Source organism: Maniola jurtina, chromosome 15 (genome assembly GCF_905333055.1).
Source record: "Maniola jurtina chromosome 15, ilManJurt1.1, whole genome shotgun sequence".
Classification (NCBI taxonomy): Eukaryota; Metazoa; Arthropoda; class Insecta; order Lepidoptera; family Nymphalidae; genus Maniola; species Maniola jurtina.
The window spans coordinates 11,235,805-11,259,405 of record NC_060043.1 but is presented as its reverse complement, the minus strand read 5'-3'; the positions used below and the strand labels follow the sequence as shown (position 1 = coordinate 11,259,405).

Genomic DNA, 23,601 nt, shown 5'->3' with positions numbered 1-23,601 from the left:
CTATATTGTAATAAAATGTTCGATTAGTGTAATGTCAAGTCAACATTAGTTAGAGAGTTTCTACATGTTCCAATCTTAACTGGTTTTCAACATTTTCAATCTGTGATTTATAATTAATTTAATTTTCGAAGCGGGCAATATTGTAAATGCAATGCGTCATTTAAAAATCTGAAAGAAACACGAAGAAATATTCGAGATTTCAGCAAACAACAAGAATCGCTACGTTGACAAATTTTTAATAGGATGGCAGACAAACGGAAGGCTAAAAAACGAAAAGAGGTACGCAAATATTTCATAACTCTTCATTTATGATAGTTAGTAAGCCCTGGTTTTAATTACATCTCTTTACGGTATTGTTTTGCTTGTATTTCGTAAAGTAAAATGGTATTAGGGAATTCCGCTTTTTCAGTGAGTTATTTTTATAATGTTGATGTTTTCGGTAAAATGTCGTATATAACGTTCGCTTGAGGTTGTGCGAGCTATTTGTGTCTTGTTTATTTCGCCAATGACGCACTTTATGTTAGAAGCGAAAACTTAGAACCTCAATATATTTGAATTCTGTCGACTTCATCCGTAAAAATGAAATGAAAAAAACGCAACGCACGCGTTTAAATTAGTAATTCTATCGTCATAATGCGCCACAATAATGTGCAGTACAATCCGTATTATGGTATTTTGGACATTGTATAAATAAACCGCAGATCTTCCGGCTGTTCTTTGTTTGATCTTTGCCAACTGACTGTGTAATTGATTAATTTTTTAATTTATTTACAGCGAAAAAAGGTTTGCAATTTTTTTATAGCCTGCCCACACACAATACCTGTTTTATTTTGTGTGATAAAATAATGAACTGAAATGAATATTCAGCACTTTTGAGTGTTTTACAAATTGGTGCCCGATTCTGAAGCACTTCTAAACCTTTCTTGGCAATGTTATGTTTACTGTTAGTTCTCTAAAATAGAGATTTTTAGCTAATTGTATACACAATCTAAACTTACCAATAGACAGGTCTAAATTCTATTGTATCCTTTCCCACAGGGAGCATTATGGTAAGGATAGAAATATATTTTGACCTGTCATTTTAGTTTAGAGACCAGTTGTTGTACCACAGAACAAACTATATCTATTTAAACTTGAGGGTTTATGCACTAGTCCTATCTGTATCTGTAAAAAGACTTAAAAACAAAAAGTACTAAAACACATTTTCTCCAATCAAAGCTTAATCAATATTGACTGTACGAAGATAGCTTGCATTCTGGTGACAGAGGCTACTTTATATTCTAGATAATCTAAGTTTCTACAGGATTTTTAAAAACCTTAACCTACACAAAGTTGCAATTAACGCACAGTTCAAACTACTGGACGGATCTGGCTGAAATTTGGCTTGCCGATAGCTATTGTGACATAGACATCCGCTAAGAAAAGATGTTTGAAAATTCAACCTTAATTAAGGGCATAAAGGATTTTAGTTTTTTAGGCATAAATTTATGTAGTCCCCGTGGACAAAGTCGCGGGCATGAGCTAGTATCAGATGAGTTTCATAAAAAATTGATCCCATGTAGACAGTCACAGGCAGGTTAAGTAAAAATAGAAGTTACAAGTGTAAATTCAAAATTTATAACACCCCCGACAAGTGAAGGTTACAGTAACTAGAAAAGAGCTGATAACTTTCAAACGGCTGAACCGATTTTCTTGGATTATAGCTATGAACACTCTCAATCAAGCCACCTTTCAAACAAAAAAAACTAAATTAAAATCGGTTCATTAGTTTAGGAGCTAGGATGCCACAGACAGATACACAGATACACACGTCAAACTTATAACACCCCTCTTTTTAGGTTGGGTGTTAAAAAGTAAAAAAACTTTAACAGTAAAGTTTTTTATCATGTATTAAAAGGGTACTAAATTCAAGATAATGACATCATGTATACAAGACAAACTAATAAAAAGCTTTTAAATATAAAGTTTTCCAATTAGCATAAACATAAACTTGCTTTTATTTACAAAATATCCAATATGTAAACCATAGCAAAGTTATTCCATGCATCTACAAACCATATAGAATGGCCCACTTTCACCGATAGCTTTAACACAGTTAGAGTTTGCTGTTAGTCACAGTCGAGAATTGTCGCGAAAGCGTGCGTGTGGACGTGGCTTTATTTTATGTTTCGTAAATTATTCCAAAATGAGAGATTTTGTAAGTTAAAAAATATTTATTTTCATTTCTCAGTATTGTCCAACTATGTACCTATTTAGATGCATTTGTCTTTCGCGTCTTTAGCGTGGTTTTTAGGCAAGATTCTTTTATACTTATGGCAAAATAAATATTACTCTTAATGTGTACACAAAATTTTGTAAAAGGGTCCCATATATTTTATTTTATATTTTAAACAGGGTCCCAGATTTAGACCACATCACACATTGCACATACCTACCTGTCTTAATGATTTGTGTGTGATGCAATTCCATCTAATTTCTTATGGGAGAAGCCAAAAAATATGTTTACCTGATATAATCTGCATTATATGTTTCCTATATAATTATATAGGAAACATATAAAATTAAAAATAACAAATATGTTTCCTATATAATTATATAGGAAACATATAATAGGATGTAATTGAATAAGGTTTATGAACTTATGATCAACTAGAACTAGATGATGCCCGCGGCTCCGTCCGCGTGGAGTTAAGTTTTTGAAACCCTTTCAGAATTTCAAGCACCTGTGATAAAAAGTAGCCCATGTCACTCCCCAGGTCTTGTACTATATTCATGCAAAAAATTATGTCTAGCATTTATAACTGATATACTCGTAAGCAGGGATATTCACGACACTTATTTAATTGGTATGGAGTCTTGTTTATTATGGTACTTTTATTAGTAGTCGGGGATTTAGTTTTTAGTGGTTTTATTAATTTTCTATCGTTGCAAGGCCAAGGCAACCACTGTTCAGATTCGAGATAGTGATCTCTACTAGCAAGTAGTTACATAACATATCAGTTCAAGTTGTTAATGTATTCCATTTAGCGTGGAGCGGTCAAGTGCAATGCCAGGGTTGTGTGATGCAATCAAGATATACCGTTTTTGCACAGATGTAAATAAGCCATGATGGTCTAGTAGTTAAGATGTCTGCTTCCTACTTGGGAGATCGGGGGTTCGATCCGTGCACGCACCTCTTAACTTTTCGGAATTAGATCGAGATGGCATTTGGGTGGGAATACTCCGAACACCCGCGTAGCCCCCACCCTAACCCAGTGCGGGATAGCGCGGCTGAATTAAAAAGAAAAAGATGCAGATACTCTAGAATATCTTTTTTTTTTAATCTGGCTTTACTCTGATTAGCCAATGTCAAGTTTGTGATATTTTCAAGTTATTGAATTTATACAAGTATGGACTCCGTCTGCGCCGGCGGCGCTCGCCGACACACGCGCGGCGCCCCTTCAGAGCGCTTCCCAGTCAGTTCCACCACCAAAAAACACCAACTAACACAAAAACCAGCCACTCTTAAGAAAAAAAACACTCCAAACAAGCACAGCACGCGCGCCAGCAAACGCCATCGCAGACGAAGTCCTAGAATATCTTTTAAGTTCAGAAAAAGCAGCCAAGTGCGAGTCGGGCTTGCGCACCGAGGGTTCCGTACTCGGGTATTTTTTCGACATTTTTCACGATAAATCAAAAACTATTATGCATAAATAAAAATCTGTTTTAGAATGTACAGGTAAAGCCCTTTCATATGATACCCCACTTGGTATAACCTTACTTTGAAAATTTAAACACATTTTACATTTTTTAAATGATGTAATCACAAATTCACGGTTTACGGATTTATTCTATACTTGTGCTATAAGACCTACCTACCTCCCAAATTTCATGATTCTAAGTCAACGGGAAGTACCCTATAGCTTTTCTTGACAGACACGACGGAGGGACGGACGGATAGACAGACAGACAGACAACAAAGTGATCCTATAACGGTTCCGCTTTTCCTTTTGAGGTACGGAACCCTAGAAATCAGAATCGACGCCATTGGTGGATTTAAATACTATCGAATTTAGTAAGATCTTGAACTTTAGCAACTATTTCGTAATAGAAGCTGATGATTTACTTTTGCTTCCAGGAATTCGGGGAACTCCCCGAGTCAGAGAAGCCGACCAGTGAGGAGTACGCGGTCGCGAAATGGCTGAAGGCCAACGTACCCACCAAGAAAACCAAGTTCCTTAACCACCATGTAGAGTATTTTACAGGTAAGCACATGTAGGTATTTCCAGGTGAACTTTTTGGAGGGGCTTCTTTAGGGGACCATTCAGATGACACGTGGCAATGTCTGGTGAGAGGCTTCGGCCGTGGCTAGCTGGATTTTTTCCTTGACTTGTGCAATATGGCATTGCTACCTGCCAAAGTTCATGATTCTAAGTCAACGGGAAGTACCCTATAGGTTTCTTGACAGACATGAGAGACGGACAGGCAGACAAGAAAGTGATCTATAAGGATTCTTTTTCCCTTTTGAGGTACGCAACCCTAAAAAGATTAGGTATTTAGAAGGCAACATAACGATTCCTTTCTCAGTCATTAACACCTCTCATCCCATAATAGGTACTGCTAAATATAGAACTAAACTATGAAACTGACACTTCTGTTCTGTTTTATGAGAGCTTCCTCGTGTTCCATTGTTTCTATTTGTGTTGTAGTGTTTACGACTATGCTAAATCATGTGATAGTAAAATGTACTAGATTTACAACAGTAAAATTGTAGCGGTACTGAGAGAAAGAACTCTAAGTAGGAGGTGACGTCACAGTAGTAAGCGCTGTGGTCTATTGGTGGGAGGTCTCGGGTTTGATTCCCGGCAGGGGTTTGGAGTTTTATACTTAACTAGAGGATGTCCGCGACTTCCGCGTTTGCGTGGATTTAGGTTTTTAAAGATCCCGTGGGAACTGTTTGATTTTCCGGGACAAAAAGTTGACTATGTTCTTCGGCACGATAAATAGCTTGGATTTCGACACAAGTATTTGTATTTACACAGCAGGTCTGTTCCGTAATTCAGTTGCTATGTAACTTTGTTGTACAGCTCGTACGTTAGAGACTTTGTGTATAAAAGTTCCATTATAATATTGCAATATACCGTGACGTAGCGTATAAAATTCTATCAGATACGCGTTAGCACTAAAACAACTCTCAAATCGAGAATATAAAACATTTCTATACGTTCGTAAAGTTTACAAACATCGTATTACTTGGTGATAACTTAAAATTAGGTCTCTAGCTATTAATTAGGTCAACTTAACATAGATTAGTTAAGAACTTTATAAAGAAAAATTAGATCGTGGCAAAACCATCCATGCCTAGAGTTCCGCATAATTCTGCTAATCCACACTTGTCAGTGTAATGGACTACGGCCTAAACCCTTATTCTGAAAGGAGACCCATGACCAATGCGTCACAAAAAAATGTTTTCACGAATAATTCGTTAGGGTTACTAAATAAGATATAGATGGTGCTGTCCGTCATTAACTTGCAATGTTGCACTTAAATGTTATAATATCTTGTACGATGGTACGGAACCCTTCTTGTGTGAGTCCGACTCGCACTTGACCGGTATTTTTAGCCTCGACAAACGCTGACAGGATAAAATTCAAAGATGTGAACTTCTTAATCCATACTAATATTATAATATTGTGAAAGTGTGTCTGTCTGTCTGTCAGTCTGTCTGCTAGCTTTTCACGGCCCAACAGTTTAACAGATTTTGCTTGTCTCCTAGGGACGGACATTGGTTACTTTGTATCCCGAAAAATTAAAGAGTTCCCACGGGACTCTTAGACGCCCAACCGATTACCCGATTCTTATGGCTACGAGGTGGCTTGCGTCCAGGAAATTGCCACAGGAAACTTTTTACTCCGGAAAATCAAAGAGTTCCCACGAAATTTTTAAAAACCTAAATCCACGCGGACGAAGTCGCGGGCATCGTCTAGTAAACCATAAATTCTAGAAAGTATTTCATTTGGCGTGTATTTTCAAATTATACTTTTTTTTCTGTATTTCCCAGGTACAAAAGCAGTGGACGCGCTTCTAACATCAAAATGGGCGACGGGCAAGAACCCAATATTCACAACGCGCCACGAAGTCACCGACTATCTGCATCTAATGCTGTTGCACAAACTATTTCATAGGGCTAAGAAGGTATACAAAATATGTAATAAGTATATAATTAACTAGATGGTGCCCGCGACTTCGTCTGCGTGGATTTAGGTTTTTTAAAATTCAAAAAATTCAAAATTCAAAATTCAAAATGTTTTTATTCAATTAGACTTTTACAAGTTCTTTCGAATCGTCAAAAGCATCTACCACTGGTTCGGAATGCCTTTCCTACCGAGAAGAACCAGCAAGAAACTCGGCGGTTGCTCTTTTCAAAGATTTGATATACAATATTATGCCATGTATAAAAGCAATTGAAGTCCTGCGCATTGCTGGAGCGAATCGAAGTTCAAATCCACGCTTTTTTATCATTTACATAATCTTCGATAGTATAATATGCTTTTCTCAAGAGCATATTTTTAATAGATTTTTTGAACCTGTGTAAAGGCAAGTCCAAAATTGACTGAGGAATTTTGTTATAGAAGATTATACCCATTCCCACAAATGACTTTTGGACCTTCCTGAGACGGAGCGTAGGAGTCGCAAGCCTGTTACGGTGTCTAGTCAGCCTGTTGTGTAGATCGCCAACCTTCTTGTAACTAAGAATATTTTGTCTTACAAAAATTATGTTGTTGTAAATATATTGAGAGGCTACGGTAAGGATACCTATTTCCTTAAATTTTTCTCGAAGTGAATCGCGTGGTTTTAAGTTATAAATTGCGCGTATTGCCCTTTTTTGTAATACAAAAATTCTCCCAATATCTGCCGCTCTACCCCATATTAAGATTCCATAAGACATAATACTATGAAAATAAGCAAAATATACTATCTTTGCGGTCTCCACGTCAGTTAATTGTCGAATCTTTCTAACCGCGTAAGCAGCAGAGCTTAGTTTGCCAGCAAGAGTTGATATATGGGTGCCCCATTGCAGCTTCGCATCTAAGGTTATCCCCAAAAATGTAGTAGTCTCTTCTATTTTCAAAATATCATTATTTATCATTAAATTAATGTTACTTGTGTTCTTGGTATTGGGCAGTGCGAATTCAATACACTTAGTTTTTTTTGCATTTAAAAGTAGATTATTTACAGTAAACCAGTGAGTTACCTGAGATATGGCACCATTTATATCGTCAAAATTGTCCTTATTTCTATCGACTTTAAAAATCAAAGACGTATCGTCAGCAAATAGTACGATATCGCAAATATTTTGGACTACATATGGTAAATCGTTTATGTATACTAAGAACATGAAAGGACCTAGAATAGAGCCTTGAGGAACACCCATTATTGAGGCTGATCCGGACGACTTCTCGAAATCCCGTGGGAACTCTGCTTTTCCTGGATAAAAAGATGCCTATGTCAATTTCCGGCAGGCAAGCTACCTCTATACCAAATTTCATATAAATCGGTTAAACCGATGGACCTTTAAGAATCTTTTGGGAATTCTATGTTTTCCCGGGATAAAAAGTAGCCCATGTTCGACCCCGGGATGTCCACAAACTGTGCCTCATCAAAATCAGTTAAATACACTTTAGCATTTATAATATTAGTATAGCGAATGGATTTAAAAGGAACCAATAAAATAAAATCTCAATAAAATTTTGTTGTGTAATTTTTTGTGATATCATAAAATAATTCCGTGCTATCACGCCCTAAGTCACCTAACAGAATGTGTACACTTAGAACAGCAAACGGGATTGATTCATTTAAAAGTAAGAACCTATACTCAAAGCATCTCTATTGGCGCAGAAATCTTGGGCAGGTTAAACAATTCGAATAGTTTATTTCACTTTTAATCAAAATAATGATGTATGGATTTGATTTTAGGTTCCAGTAACTGAGCAAGAGTTAAAAGGAAAGTCAAAAAAGAAGGATGCAGATAAATCAGGCAAGAGTGGGGATGAGAAAGACGATGGCAAGGCAAGTGCTTGTGAAAGCAAGGTACTGATACTATATGTAACATTTTTGTTATAATATCTTACCAAATTACTTCTAAAATGTCTTACGTTCTATAATGTGACCCTCCACTAGGGTTATCATTCTTACATTTGGTGCACAAAGTAGGTAAATATATCAAACTAGCGTCCTGTCCGGGTTTCGCACGGGTGCTTAAAAATAAAATAATATAGCCTATGTCACACAGCAAGAATGTAGCTTTCTATTGGTTAAAGAATTTTCAAAATCGGTTCAGTAGTTCCAAAGATTACTTCCTACAAGCAAACTTTGTGCTATAGGTTAAATTAGTTCTATTTAAACTTTTTCTTACTGTCAGTGTGAGGTCTAGGTTGGAGCCCTAGAAGCTGCCCATTCACTTTTGCCTTGAAAGTGTTTAAGTTATATTTGGTAGGAAATACGGACGCCGTAAAGTCATTTCACATCCATTCATATCAAAAACGTTTCTTATGAGTAGGTATATAGTATGAGTATATGACGTCGATTACATAAGGCTGCCAACGTTCACAGTTTCTAGCTGTTCTATGGTAGAAAGTTGAAGGAGAAACAAGGTTGTGAAGTGATAAACAGGCCTATGGTATAATTCTTCAAGTGCGGCGATTTATCGAGTCTAATGCATCGAGTTTTGTAAAAAGAGTAACCATTGAGTTTTTTGCGTGCTTTTTATTTTCTTCTATTTCAATTTCAATAAAAAAAATTATTAATAGTCTAGTAATAGATGCCTAAGTTGTATGTATGTAAAATGACTATTTTTCATTTAATTTCACTATCGATTGCAGGATACCAAAGATGGCAAAGATAAAGACAAGGATAAAGATAAGGAAAAAGAGAAAAAGAAACGCAAGATCCGTCTAGAGATGCACATGGAACAGCTGTTCTTGGACAGTCTGGATGCGTACGTGTGGATATACGACCCCATGCCTTGGTACTATTGGCTGTGTGGCGCGTTGGTGGTGTTTGGCACCATTGGCGTGTGTATGTTCCCGCTTTGGCCGGCTACTGTAAGGTGAGGACATTCATCATCATCATCAAGATCAACCCTTCACCGGCTAACTACTGAGCACGGGTTCTCTTAGAATGAGAAGGGTTTAGGCCTGCCACAATGGCCTAGTTCGAATTGGCAGATTTCTCACATCTTAGAAAATATTTTATGGAGAACCTGAGCCTGGATAGCTCAAGAGTTGAGGAGCGGACTAAATTCCGAAAGGTCGGCGGTTCAAACTACATCCGTTGCACTATTGTTGTATCTACTCCTCGCATAAGCTTTACGCTTAATTGGAGGGAAAAGGGGAGTATTAATCTTGATTAGCATGGCTAATATTCTTATAATATTTTTTTAAACTCTCATGTGTGCAGGTTTCCTCGCGATGTTTTCCTTAACCTTAAAAATAAGTTATATTTAACTGCATAAATCTACATACTCAACTAAAACATTGACTGATCTGACTGTTTGTCCAACCAGTTTTCTCTGCAACAAAATTTTGCGCAATATTGTTTTTTCGTCTTTTTGCTATTTTAAGAGTTTTTTTTTTGTTGTTGTTTTACTACAGAAAAGGGGTATACTACCTGAGTATTGCAGCTGCTGCTTTCTTAGTGCTAATCATAGCGCTGGCCGTGCTGCGAGTGGTGGTGTTCTGTCTGCTGTGGATGCTGACTCTGTCGCGACACCATCTGTGGCTGTTGCCCAACTTGACAGAGGACGTCGGCTTCTTTGCCTCGTTCTGGCCTTTGTATAAGGTAGGGTTTTTGTCGAAAACTGTCAAAGTTTTCGAGATTATAAACTCATACTAAGGACACTAAATAGGATAATACAAAATTCTCTTAGAACATCGATTTTTTTGTGATTGATATGCGTGTCATTTTCGTGGTTTATAATTGAGATATTAATTACAAAAATTACGTCCATTTTTGACTTAAAGATGGTCGACGTTTTTAATCGACATGGGTGTCATTTTTGAATTTTCTTGGGGTACTGTTTGTCAAAAATTGCGTTCATTTTCAAATCAAAGATCGACTCGATGTACTTATTTAAAAAGTTAATTAACACTAAAAACAAAATTTTATTTTATTTGTTTTATTGAGTACTTAAAAATTTAGATATAAGGAAAAAAAAAACAAAAAATTAAAAAATAACAATTAGAGGTATGCTTATTACATAATGTATTTGCACTGTAAACTATAAACGAGTAACTAATCCTCTACGCCATAATAATTTTACCATCGAAAAAGACCACCTGACTTGATTTGATTCATGGTCAAAAGTTTTCCATTCTTTAAGCTGGACCATGTTTTTTTTTCTTTTTAGTACGAATACCGCGGTCCGGGTTCCGATAGCGACAAGGCGTCAAAAAGCAAGAAAAAACGTAAGAAAGACAAACATTCCGACGATGAGGATGAAAAGACTCCCCTCGTGCAAGCGGAGCCGGAGGAAGAGACTAGCGCAAAGGCGAACGCTGCGCAAGAGCACACGGCTACTCAGGAAGATACTAAGTGAGTAGCACTCTAAGGCTATCTATAGAGCGCACTTTGCTCAGACTTAAGTCACAGTTAAAACGAGACAGCGTTATGCCGCTGGCATAAATCTGTCTCGTTTTAACTGAAACTTAAGTCTAAGAAAAGTCAAAATGTTTTTTTTTTTCTCTCGTCTGGCTTTACAAAGTCAAGTTTGTAGTTATTTACAAGTAAGGGAAACTATATAAGTATGGACTTCGTCCGTGCCGGCGTCCGCCGACACACGCGCGGCACCCCTTTAGAGCGCTTCCCAGTCAGTTCCACCACCAAAAACCACCAGTGAAACAAAAAAAAAAACCACTCCAAAAAGGCAGAGCACGCGCTCCAGCAAACGCCAACACAGACGAAGTCCAGTCAAAATGCTTGTAGTGAATTATGAGCAAGTCCAGGACCCTCAGTAAAAGATTTTAACTATAATATTATTACTATGACTTCGTTCGCGTGGATATAGGTTTTTAAAAATCCTGTGGGAACTGTTTGATTTTCAGGGATAAAAAGTAGCCTGTGTTAATCCATGGTATAATCTACCTCCATTCAAAATTTCAGCCTAATCCGTCTTAGTTTTTGCGTGAAAGAGTAACAAACATACACACATACACACAAACTTTCGCCTTTATAATATTACTAGCTGATGCCCGCAGCTTCGCTCGCGTGGATTTAGGTGTTTAGAAATCCCGTGGGAACTCGTGTGATAAAAAGTAGCCTATGTGCTAATCCAGAATATTATCTATCTCCATTCCAAATTTCAGCCAAATCCGTCCAGTAGTTTTTGCGTGAAGTAGTAACAAACATACACACACACACACACACACACACACCATACACACATACTTTCGCCTTTATAATATTAGTGTGAAGTGTGACTGTGGATTGTTTCAGAGATGACACGCCAGAGCAAGTCCCGAGCACGGACAAACTCTCGGAATCAGAATCAGACAACAGTCAGCGGTCGTCCACAGACCGCGACTTTGAGATTGTGGAGCCAGGAGACGTTGAAGATCCCGACTCCAAAGAAGGATCCGACTCCAAGGAGGAACCGGATCCTAAAAGTAGCAATACCACTTAGATGTAGACATAATCATAGATATTATAGGCTGGCAATACACTAAGCTGAGATTAATGGAGCGTACTTTGACCATGACGCAGAAGTAAAGGGGATTTCACTTCTGATACTTGAAGCAATACTTATTTACTATTCTCTTCTCAGACTTGGGCGCGTTTGGAACCCTCGTTGCTTTAGTTTTAAATTTACGTAATTAATTATAACCGCTATATCATCTTTCAAATCTAACAATTCTGACCATCAAAAGGTTGTACAATATGCAATAGTAGTTTTTATTTATTTATATACTTCTAATCTAGCTAGCCTACCTCTAAAAATATTTTTTTTTAATTCTTTTTCCTTAATATTAACTATATTCAGGTATGTACATACATTTTTTCCTTCAAATTAGCAATAGTACCTACTTTAAATAAATGATTTTGATTTCGTATGTATACTATTTATTTTTCATATGTAGACTTTACAGACACTTGATATTACAGACTCTCTAACTATAATACAGTACATATCACTCTACCGACAAAGACGTGCCGCCAAGCGATTTGACGTTCCGGTACGATGCCGTGTAGAAATCGATCAGCAAGTTATATAATTTCACTATACTTATTGCTCTCGAGCCTAAATGGAAAGATAAAATAATCGATATCTGGTTAAAGATCTATACTTAACAACAAAATAATAGAATCATCAGTGTAATTCCTTTGCATGGAGCAGCGAGTAAGTATTGTAACCTCAACATAGTTAAAACGAGACAGATTTATGTCTCTAAAATAATTCTGTCTTGTTTTATTTGTAAGTAAAGTCTGCCTAAAGTCAAAGTACGCTCTATAGATTTCAGCCTAAACCTGATCGCACATCTACCAAAGCGCACCGTACGTACCGCATTTTTATTACGTGGTTCAATAAGATTTCGTCAGATAAGTGTTGTCGCGATATTTGTTAAAATACATAATAGATTATAGATACCCTTAGATTAATGAAATCGTACTTTGACATTTGACATTTACCTTTATTCATCGTACTTTGACATTTGACGCATGACAGTTGACACATACCTAGAGCAAATATGGCGAGTGTGTTCTTAAAATGTATGCACTACAATGGAGATGGGTATGTGCATGGATACTGAACGCGGGAAGCTAAGATTGATTAACGAACCAATAGAGCGGCGGCACAGAATCCCATATCGTGAAATTTCACTTCGGACCACCAAATAGACCGATAAATCATTCACAGAAGTTCAAAGTCGGAATTCTTTTACATGATTGCATGATATAATGCATACATTTAGTTCTCACTCGCCAATTTAACTCTGTGTCAACTGTCATGCCAAAAGTACGTTTTTAGTCCTTAACTAGCTGATGCCCGCGACTTCGTCCTCGTGGATTTAGGTTTTCAAAAATCCCTTGGGAACTCTTGATTTTCTGGGATAAAAGTAGCCTATGTGCTAATCCAAGATAATATCTACCTCCATTCCTCAGCCAAATCCGTCTAGTAGTTTTGCGTGAAGGAGTAACAAACATACACACACACACAAACTTTCGCCTTGATAATATAAGTGTGATAGTGTGATTGGTGTGAAGTGTGATTGTTCAAAGGTGTGATTATTTAAAAAAACTTGACATGACAGTTGACACTTAAGCTAAAATGGCTAGTGAGATCTCAAAATGTACGCAAACATTTTAAACTCCAGAAGTCCAGTAGAAGAAGTTGTAAGTCCAGAATGCGACGGAAAAATGCGGCGCCTACGATGTGTCATGTTAGATTTTACGATCAGCTTTACGCTCTCTGGGACGGGTAGTAGAAATTATTTTCAAAGTTATTTCTTTGGACGGCACTTAGAATTCGGATCTTTTTGGAACGGAAGTAATGCTCAAGTTACTTCCGTATTTAAAATGGCCGCCAAGCAGAACAGCTACTTTGAGGCCGTCATCTTTTATCGAGGTGTTAAGACTTTAGTACCAAGTAATTGGTGCCTTAGATTAAAAGCTCTATTTTTTACTTACTACATGATATGATCAACGTCTTTTATCAACTCATTCTCAAAAATGAAATTCCGCACGTTTGAACTTCACCCACGCGAAGGTTACATGCACTATCTGATGTGTTTATTTATTTATTTTTACTTTTTATTCCTCGTATCTGTCGTCTATTCCTATCCTTATTCCGTTCTTATTTACTGTAATATTATTATTATTATATACTTAATTATTTATTTTAAATTTTATATATACATTATGTTTATTTACTTTATTTTATTAGTACACCCCTTCCACTTTCTTTAATTTTTATTATCTCCTCACCCTAAGGTTGCCTGGAAGAGATCGCTATTTTAGCGATAAGGCCGCCTTTTGTACATAAATCTATAATGTTATTTATATATTACTGTCTTGTTGGTGTACAATAAAGAATATTTTACTTTTTTACTTTACTATTTTTTTGAGCAGTTGAATGTTTTGTTGAGTTTCTTATAATATGTATAAAATTACGCAAAAATGGATGTGAAATATAGTCTTACCAATATCTAGTTTGTATGTAAATGTTGATATGCTGATTTTGATGTTTGACTCTTTACAAATCATTCACTGGCTCGAAGTGTTATATTGAAGTATACGTCTAATACTATAAATGAAGAGATATTTTTATCGATTGTTATATTCATCCGTTTATTTAAAAAAGAACTAAGAATTTATGTCTGCGTTCCTGAATTATGATTATTGTAAGATTTTTTCTTAATTAATTTAAAAATTGTAAGTTGTGATTGTAGATTTATTTGACTATTTTTTCTTAAAGAAAATACCTGTCCCAGAATGTTATTATACATTGGTTGTTAGGTTACACAAATTAGAGACAATTTTCAACTATTTCAAGATTTCTTAATTTTGGGACATCAAAAAATACTTAATAAAAATGCTTCCATTTCAACGAAACTTACTTGTAATATTATAAAACAGAGTTGAAATTATTTTCAAATGTCCCAAACTAAGAAAGACACTTAGATAAAAAATAATAAGGGATTTTTTTAGATAAAATATTTGTGTTGTATTTATGCATTTTTTGCACTTTATTATAATTAATTATTATTAAATAATATAGTGTTTATATTCGTTTTGTGATTGAAATATTTTGGTGCTGTCTATATAATTTTTACGTTTCGACCATGTTATATTTAATTAATAATATATATCGATGGGATTGATTGCATTTTAAATATCAAAAAGTTCTGTATGTCTCAAAGGTGTACGCTCACTTAACGGTTCCGCAAAAACTGTAACAATATAGAAAAAAATTACTAACTATGTATAGAGAAATCCTTGTAAGAGTATTTTATTATAGAATCTTTTACGCTTATTAAAAGTACTATTTCGAATATCCATACAAAAAAGAAAATATTCTCAAGATCATTGCAACTCATTCTTTCGCATAGCATAATATTATTGTGTGCATATATTTAAATAAACACATTTAAATGAGCGTTTACCTAAGGTTGTGCATTTCTTTATGAAAGAGACAGAGATACAATTACGATGTTTATAAAAAAGTGTTTTACTTCGTAAGAAAAATTGCAAGTATTTATCGAAGATTAATAAAATGTATAAAATTGTAAATTACTTTATATATTATTTAAATATTTTTTTTTAATATTTTGTAAATTCCGTCGGCTTGTCAATTATAACTGTCGCGCACTAGTTTTTACATCTTGGGTTTTATATTGTACTAGAGTACCCCAAAATTGAATTTGGTAGATGTCGAGACTGGATTTAAAATGTTGTTTATTTTTCTATCAACTAAGGAAGTAAAAAGGTTTCAAACACGCTTTATGTGGTGCATAGACTTGTTATAAAAAGATCGAAGCATTAAGGAAAATTCTGGAAAAATATCAAGAAACACGCTAGTGTGTACGCCGAGTTCTAACGAGAACGGCGATGCACTGACAGTGTGCTATAAAATACTAATTATACAGTATTACCGACTCAATTCTTGTCTCGAACCCGCATTTTTCTTTCTGAAATGGTGAAACCATGTCATTTTTATTAGGTTCAAATCCCACCAATTTTGATGTTCGTGGTTCGTATGTATTGAAAGTTTCCTTCAAGTGTAAGTAAACACATATATTGATGTACCTACTGCTGGACGATGACAGCTCATAGGGTATGGTGTGAGTTGTAGGAGCGTGTGAGCGACGTCGCGTGATTTATACGCGCTGTCGTGACTTTATTATGAGTTTCTAAACTACCTACTTATGATACAATATTTTATATTGAGTAGCTACTTACGTATATAACACTCCCGCACCCCACATTGTACCTTACGAGCCGACTCAGTCGAACGATGGTACGCGTTATGCTATGGCGTTATGTGACAATTAATATATATTTTGAATATTTGAGAATATTTTTGAATATTTTTGTGCGGTACGAACAAGTATGCGATCACCTTTACTATACTGTTATTGCACTTTGAATCTGGTCTCGATATACCAAATTGCATAATAATAATAGTAGGTTTTGTAAATATGTAGGTACTTCTCTCGTTTTCAAGATCTAATCAATGTTACATGACGATGTATTTATGACGTTGAATTGCGTTAATCCAATAAAACTATGTACTCTATTTATGGTTTTAATTCATTTATTTAAAAAGATCTAATACCTATAAACAATATTAGGATTAGTTGTCCTTAACTAACTTTCTACTTTGTGAACAAAGTATTTTAAAAATCCAATCATACAAGCACTTTCGCATTTATAATATTTGTAAATATTTATTTATATTATGACTTATAATAAAACTAGATTTCAAAGATTCCCCCGTCTGTCTTGTTCTAATTCGATGGACTCGAATAGTGTCTTGAAGTTGCCAGCTCCAAAACCCTGAAAATATTAAAATGTTCAAATAAATACACATTAAATATGATTTTGAGGAACATAAATAAGAAAAAAAAAACGGCCAAGTGCGAGTCAGACTCGTGCACTGAGGGTTCCCTACTCGGGTATTTTTTCCAACATTTTACACGATAAATCAAAAATTATTATGCATAAAAATCTGTTTTAGAATGTACAGGTAAAGCCCTTTCATATGATACCCCACTTGGTATAGTTATCTTACTTTGAAAGTTGAAAATACTAATCATTTGTTCATAAATATATTTTACTTATTTTTGTTCGTGACCACATTTATTCCTGTATTTGTGCTATAAGACCTACCTACCTGCCAAATTTCATGATTCTAGGTCAATGGGAAGTACCCTATTAGGTATAGGTTTCTTGACAGACACGACGGACAGACAGACAGATAACAAAGTGATCCTTTTGAGGTACGGAACCCTAAAAACCGGCCAAGTGCAGTCAGACACGCGCACCGAGGGTTCCGTACTACAGTCGTATTTTTTCGACATTTTGCACGATAAATCAAAAACTATTATTATTCCGTTTTTTCTTCTGAGGAACGAGCCCTAAAAAAATACTAAGCTGATACGTACATTATGATTTCTTCTCTGTATAACCTCCAAGAACAGCGTCGGTCGATCCTGAGTGTTCTTGGTGAATATCTGCAGTAGATATCCATCGTCATCGTAATCTATCAAGATGTTGAGCCGCTCTAGCGTGTCTATGCTCTCGGCGACTCGCACTTTACTGTGTTGGAGCTTCTCTCTGATGATCTTGTAGTATTTTGACGGTATGGTGAGGAATTCTACGCCGCGCGCTCGGAGGTTGTCAATCTGGAGAAAAAAACGTATCATATCAAGATGTTAGCTTGATTAGCTGGCGAATTCGGTCTTGTCTTGGAACTTGGTAGGTATCAAAATACAGTTAAAAGTTGTGTTAAGTACCTAGGTACCTACCGTAATGGCACCGAGAATGGACAAGGCACCAGTGATGGACTGTTACCTTTTTTTTAGGGCTCTGCCCATTTTCGGGATTTGCAGATATTTTGTAGACGGTGTTTAGTATTTTTCTATTTCTAGTCCCATTCATATATTTCTAGTTTATGGAAGTTAGTGAGAAGCTCTTATTATCTGACTACTTATATCATTTGACACTCGCATCCCCAAGAATCAATAAAGGCGAGTAGAAACTGATAAGGGCTATGGTTTGATAAACTGGCATACGCCTTATTCATTACGCCTTAGTCATTGATTAAAAACTTACAGCAGTAATAATGTCCTCAGTGTTGATAGCGATGTGCTGAACCCCCGCTCCGCCATGGTACTCCACATACTCCTGTATCTGACTTTTCTTCTTGCCCGTGGCTGGCTCGTTGATGGGCACCTTGACGGTTTCCTCCCAATTCGCCATCACTATGGAGCGGAGGGCTGAGTACTCTGTACAAACCTGTTTGTCGTCTACTGACCAGAATCTAAGGAAATAATTCATTTTCAGCTTTTCATTAGGTATGGGTTTTTTTATATTACGTTTACGAGAAAAATTCAGAAAAGCCGATGATTTAACCCTTGTGAATAATTTTTGAGCAGACGTAGGATCAGTGGGGACTTTTGGTATTTTATTTATAATAGTGTATACCTACCTACCTAAGACCTGTATGAAATTGTTGTGTATAATATACTAGCTGATACCCGCGACTTCGTTCGCGTGGATGTAGGTTTTTTAAAATTCCCGTGGGAACTCTTTGATTTTCCGGGATAAAAAGCAACCTATGTGCTAATCCAGGGTATAATCTATCTCCATTCTAAATTTCAGCCCAATCCGTCCAGTAGTTTTTGCGTGAAGGAGTAACAAACATACACACACACAGACACACACACACACACACACACACATACAAACTTTCGCCTTTATAATATTAGTGTGATTGTGTGTACCTATGTAATGTCTTATGCAATTTCGATTGGATGATATTGTGAAAAATATAATGGGAGTCATCTAACACATGATATATCGTCTTGGCAGATTTGTGTTATCTAATCATCCGGTTAAAAACGCATTATAAATTATTTTTTTGACTCGTAAGTTAGTGTCTCACTAGTAAAATTATGTTAATTTATCTACATTTCGCTAGGACAATAGTAAAAAAGACAAAAAGAAAGTATTTAGCGAAATCCTAATTAGGTAGATACATGAAATGATACATGGACACTTTTTTCAGCAAAATTATAGAAGAGTGGTAGGTAGGTAGGTACTTATATTAAGTTTATGGTCTTTAGAAAAACTCTCTTACCTATGGAATTGTAGGCAACGTTCATACCAAGACGCAGCTGCTTCCATACCATTATCTGGCTGGTTTCCTACCACGTGGTCTATGAAATTGATCTCCACTTTAGGCCTGGAAAAGGTAAGAATATTTAAAGGTAATTTACGAATCACTTAAGTTTAATAGAAGACACAACATAGGTACATACCTATTAAGGTATGTTGCATCTTCTTTCTTTTGTTCAAATTAGGTAAGGTTGAAGCTTAGGTACTAACAATGCCTTTCATCTATCACTAGTGAGCAGAAAATCTCCCATAAAATATGATTTCAGCAACGTACCTAAGTAGATAAATAATATAGTAGATACCTATTCTAGTTTTCTACGACGTGGTCGAGAACAAAATATATACGATCTTCTTGGATTAATAATAACATCATCTTATGTATTTTTACAATGCATAAAGTAGGTAAGTACTATATATGTCATACTTACAGGAATTTATGTATCGGATCAGCATCCAACAGCTGCCACCCTGGTAGAAATGATCCGCCATATTTCGACCGATCTACTAGAGTGTGAGTGTTGTCGCCGTACTGTAAGAGAAATAGATAAGTAAAATACCTGCCATTGATAATAATAGTTATGGTTAAGTTATTCCTTCATTATAAATGATAATTTATAAGCGCGTGAGGGCCTCCATTAGTACCTACTTAAAGATCAACCAGAGACATATGACCGGTACTTTATGTCGCTATATTAATAACTACTTAGATCAGTGTTCCGCAAACTTTTTGTGTTCAAGGTACACCTAGGAAAACGAAAAAAAAAAATTGAGGTACACCACAAATTAAAAAACAGTTTTTAAGTAATTATTAACTTTTATTATTAATCAACAAACTTAAACTTAAATTTTAGAAAAGGTATTTAATGCGAAACATGAGACTGTTTAATTGAGCATAGACGGTCTAAATTTGGAGTAAGTAATCGCTGACAAGGCTGCTCTCATTTCTTCGTCGAGCCTAACTAAACCACAGAATTAGATGAACGAAAGAAAACGCCTCGTTCTCGTGCGCTCGCGTGATTTGTGTAGATATTTTACTTACCCTTACTTACTTACTAAAAATAATTTTATAAGATAACCTTATTTTTCCACGGCACACCAACTAATGATCACGGTACACCAGTGTGCCGCGGCACACACTTTGCGGAACACTGACTTAGATGATGCCCGCCAGCTTCGCCCGCGTGGATTGGTCAGATCCCCTGCAGCATCAGGATTGAGGCTTTGGAATTCAAATTTTTAATAGAACAATGTCGCAAAGTTCGATTTAAAAAAAAATCGATTAAAAAAAATACGCATATCGGTTCAGAAATCTCTGAGATATCAGCAGCTGTGTACCTAGGTAGAAAAACACATGCCCTCCATTTTTTAAAGTCGGTTAAAAAAGTAGCCTATGTTACGTTACCTACTCCTTGGTTAATCCTCTATGAAAGTCCCGTCAAAATAGATTCAGCGATTCTGAAGATTAGCCCGTTTAAACAGACAGACACTTCAATTTTATTTATTAAAGGAGGATTGATATGTAGCTAGTTATGAGTCGTCCTTACCGTTTTCAGTGTAGCCATCCTCACAACACCGTGTTCATCCTTTTCTTCCCACAAGTCCCTAACAACCACGGCACCCTGCTTCCTCGCATACTCCAGGATATAATCTAAGTTCTCCACTTGGAAGGCGACGTCCTTCACGAAATCGCCGTGGTAGGCCACTTCGTTCACGAACTCCGTTTCCTCTGGCTCATATTGGGCTTGAAATACGAAGATTATCTGTAAATACAAATAAATACCTGGGTGCATTTGTCTTGTGCCTATAACTAGATATCTTGAAAAATTCATAAGTATGTATTAACATTTTCCGAACTATATTATAAATTAAAAACTGTACTTACCTTATTCATTCTAACAGCATGGGATGCAATTTTTCTAGATCCAGTTTCTAGACCTTGGTATGCCAAGGGTTGAAAACCGAACCGCGTTATGTAGTAACTGGCTGCCTGAAATCATATCGAGAGTGTAGGTAAATATAAATATTATAAACTAGCTGATGCCCGCGACTTCGTTCGCGTGGATGTAGGTTTTTTAAAATTTGGGAACTCTTTGATTTTCCGGGATAAAAAGTAGCCTATGTGCTAATCCAGGGTATAATCTATCTCCATTCTAAATTTCAGCCCAATCCGTCCAGTAGTTTTTGCGTGAAGGAGTAACAAACATACACACACACACACACACACACACATACAAACTTTCTCCTTTATAATATTAGTGTGAAGTGTGATGGGCACCGACTTATGTTTTTCTCAAGGTGATTACATGAAGGTGGAATCATGACTATACCAATTAGGGAAATTGTGATAATTGTAATTTTTAACCATTGGGGTTCACGTGATCATCATCAGTAGGGTAAAAGTTTATCACACTTACCATTTACCTAACGGGTTTATATTAGGGTACTCATACTCTATTAGGGTATCGTTTGGTCTGCGTTATTTAAAATGAATTGATTCTTACTTGTTTAGCATTGGACACCCAGAAAGTAAGGTGATCGAACGCTAGAAACCGGCCAGCTTCGGGTTTCCGTCCTTTATCCGTGTAGCTAGTCTAAAATAAAATAACGCATATCTAAATATGGCATGTCTATTCATCATAATAATTTTTTGAATTCATCACAGGGCCACTACTGAGCATGGGCCTTTTCCCAGAATGAGGACGGTTAAGGTCATGTTCCTTGGCCAAGTGAGGATTGGCAGTCTTCACATAACTTTGAAAACATTATGAAGAATTCTTAGGAGTTCTTAGGAGTTAGGAATAGTATGCAAGTTTTCTCTCGATAAAAATTGAAATGTTTGATTTGTCTTATTTATCTTTCCTCTCTTTGTTAGAGGGAAAAAGAGGAACGCCGGAGTAGATAGGTAGTAGATACAATAGATCTCCAATGGGTTGGATGTTGGCTGGGGCGGGTCTTACTGTCTATATAGATGGTTAGATATTCCATCTTTCCATCTTTCGCATTCCAGTCTAAAGCGCTAAGCTATTGAGGCTTCAAGAGTCAGGTAGGTCTACGTCTTAAAATAATGTGTACTTACCATAATGGGAGAAACGTTTAGTAAGTATTGCACTTGATATGCCTATTAAAATAACTTTTACTTTTCACGAACTAATAGAAATAGGTACTTAATAAGGAAAATTGCGTCCTTCTCGATATGAGAACTGGCGTGGAATAATTCTAGAAAGGTGTGTAATCAGGTAGGGAATCTGGTATTTATATTGTCTAATATTTATGGATTTTATTAAAAACAAGTCCCTCTAGAGGCCCGTTCACGTAATGGAAAATCATATTAAGACAATTGAGTCTTAATTTTATTTTCGACGACTGTTAAGATATTATAATTAAGCAAGTAGGTACTTGAAATCGCAAACTTTTAAAATACTTTTGTAGGTATAAAATGTTTAACTAATTCAAAAAGTATAGGAGTGAGGGATTTTTAACCTTTGCTTCTCCTAGGTATTGTTAGGTATTTTTCAAATCAAAAATAACAATACGAGAAAAGGGCTCTCATAGAAGAAAACAATAGGAATTCTGGAAGCGACAATATTTTAACTGTGGTTTAAACTAAACGGTCAAAGCATTGAGGAGTCCATTCACTATACCCAGAGAAATGAAGATTCAAACCCTGCGGAACCCGCAATTTTCTGATATTTGTATTTAAAAATAAATTTTATTTTTATCAACTTATAAACTCAGTTAAACTAACTTTGAGTGAAAATGAGCGCGCTCTAGCGGCTTTCAGTCGCGAGGGGCAAGTCGATTCTCACACACGTAACCACAGGACACATATTATAAATTACCTAGTTATCTGTTCCGTAATGAGGAACTTTCCAGCGAACGTTTCATAAAATTATCATTGATGTTGCATATCATAGTAGGGTATCATGAATGCGTAACTCGCTGCAAAATGCAGAAAAATACTGTCTGTGCCCTTTAGATATTTTTTTAGGTCATTATATGATATGACGAGTAACTGTTCTAGTCTATGGACACAGTTTTTATGGAAATTTTATGGAACATTCGCTGGAAAGTTCCTCGTTGACCGCCTCTTGAGCCTAGACTCTCTACTCTTTACTCTGCTACTCTCTACTCTACTCGCCGTCACTTGGCGCGCTAGCCCGAGACACTAGATTCATGTCGACAGGAATCAATTCAAATATGAACACAGCCTTACATTATTATGATAGCGCATAGTCAGAGTGGTGTGTTGGACCGGTTGCGATCGAGCCTCCTTTGCATACTGTGGCAACATTCACAACTTGTAAACAAATTATACTTAATGATATTAAATAATTAAGATTGAAAGGGTTTTTAAAAATCTCTCTAAGTATTTGGAAGATATTCGGTATAAAAAAGTAAAGTTTCTAAGTTATAAGATATAATCAGTAGGGGATAATCTCCGGAATTAATGATTCGATTCTGAAAATCCTTTCACTGATAGATAGCTATATTATTTCCTAGTGCTATGGCTATAAATTAGGCGCTCGAAGTCGCAGGGACAGCTAGTAATTTCTAATTTGGCAGACACGTAGCCACTGATATTCACGGCTTCATTGACGCCCTCTCTCGTTCAGTGGTGACCTAGTTTTCTATATAAGGAATCCTGGGTTAAAATCTCGATATAGGCGATCAATTCCCGGCTAGACGGATACCTATGTAAGTTTATCATTTTAAACTGATTTAGGCCAC

General features: G+C 36.1%; 2 protein-coding genes across 6 annotated transcripts; one reads left to right on the top strand and one right to left on the bottom strand.

Moving 5' to 3' along the window:
• The first annotated feature begins 122 nt into the window (after positions 1-122).
• LOC123872718 (translocation protein SEC62) lies at positions 123-13,073 on the top strand. 3 transcript variants are annotated; one of them, XR_006797527.1, is made up of 9 exons: positions 123-279; positions 4,118-4,244; positions 6,041-6,174; positions 7,957-8,070; positions 8,862-9,088; positions 9,633-9,819; positions 10,388-10,572; positions 11,473-11,734; positions 12,470-13,073. XR_006797527.1 is itself a non-coding variant. In XM_045917172.1 (8 exons), the coding sequence occupies exons 1-8, from the start codon at positions 244-246 to the stop codon at positions 11,657-11,659; spliced, it is 1,197 nt and encodes a 398-aa protein (XP_045773128.1). In that variant the 5' UTR covers positions 123-243; the 3' UTR covers positions 11,660-11,806. The 3 variants fall into 3 exon arrangements, 1 of the variants encoding a protein (XP_045773128.1); XR_006797528.1 differs by having other exon boundaries at positions 7,957-8,049; positions 12,470-13,072; XM_045917172.1 differs by lacking the exon at positions 12,470-13,073 and having other exon boundaries at positions 11,473-11,806.
• Positions 2,791-22,126, bottom strand: LOC123872719 (4-hydroxyphenylpyruvate dioxygenase-like). Of its 3 annotated transcripts, XM_045917174.1 has the most exons (11): positions 21,950-22,126; positions 21,375-21,464; positions 20,756-20,860; positions 20,418-20,633; positions 19,302-19,402; positions 18,836-18,940; positions 17,809-18,016; positions 17,139-17,378; positions 16,438-16,530; positions 9,184-9,189; positions 2,791-2,801 (listed from the first exon to the last, which is right to left on the bottom strand). In XM_045917174.1, exons 1-9 carry the CDS (start codon positions 21,950-21,952, stop codon positions 16,456-16,458), a joined length of 1,143 nt encoding a protein of 380 aa, XP_045773130.1. In that variant the 5' UTR covers positions 21,953-22,126; the 3' UTR covers positions 2,791-2,801; positions 9,184-9,189; positions 16,438-16,455. The 3 variants fall into 3 exon arrangements, with proteins under 3 accessions (XP_045773130.1, XP_045773131.1, XP_045773129.1); XM_045917175.1 differs by lacking the exons at positions 2,791-2,801; positions 9,184-9,189 and adding an exon at positions 13,262-13,273; XM_045917173.1 differs by lacking the exons at positions 2,791-2,801; positions 9,184-9,189 and having other exon boundaries at positions 14,444-16,530.
• Positions 22,127-23,601: the final 1,475 nt, after the last annotated feature.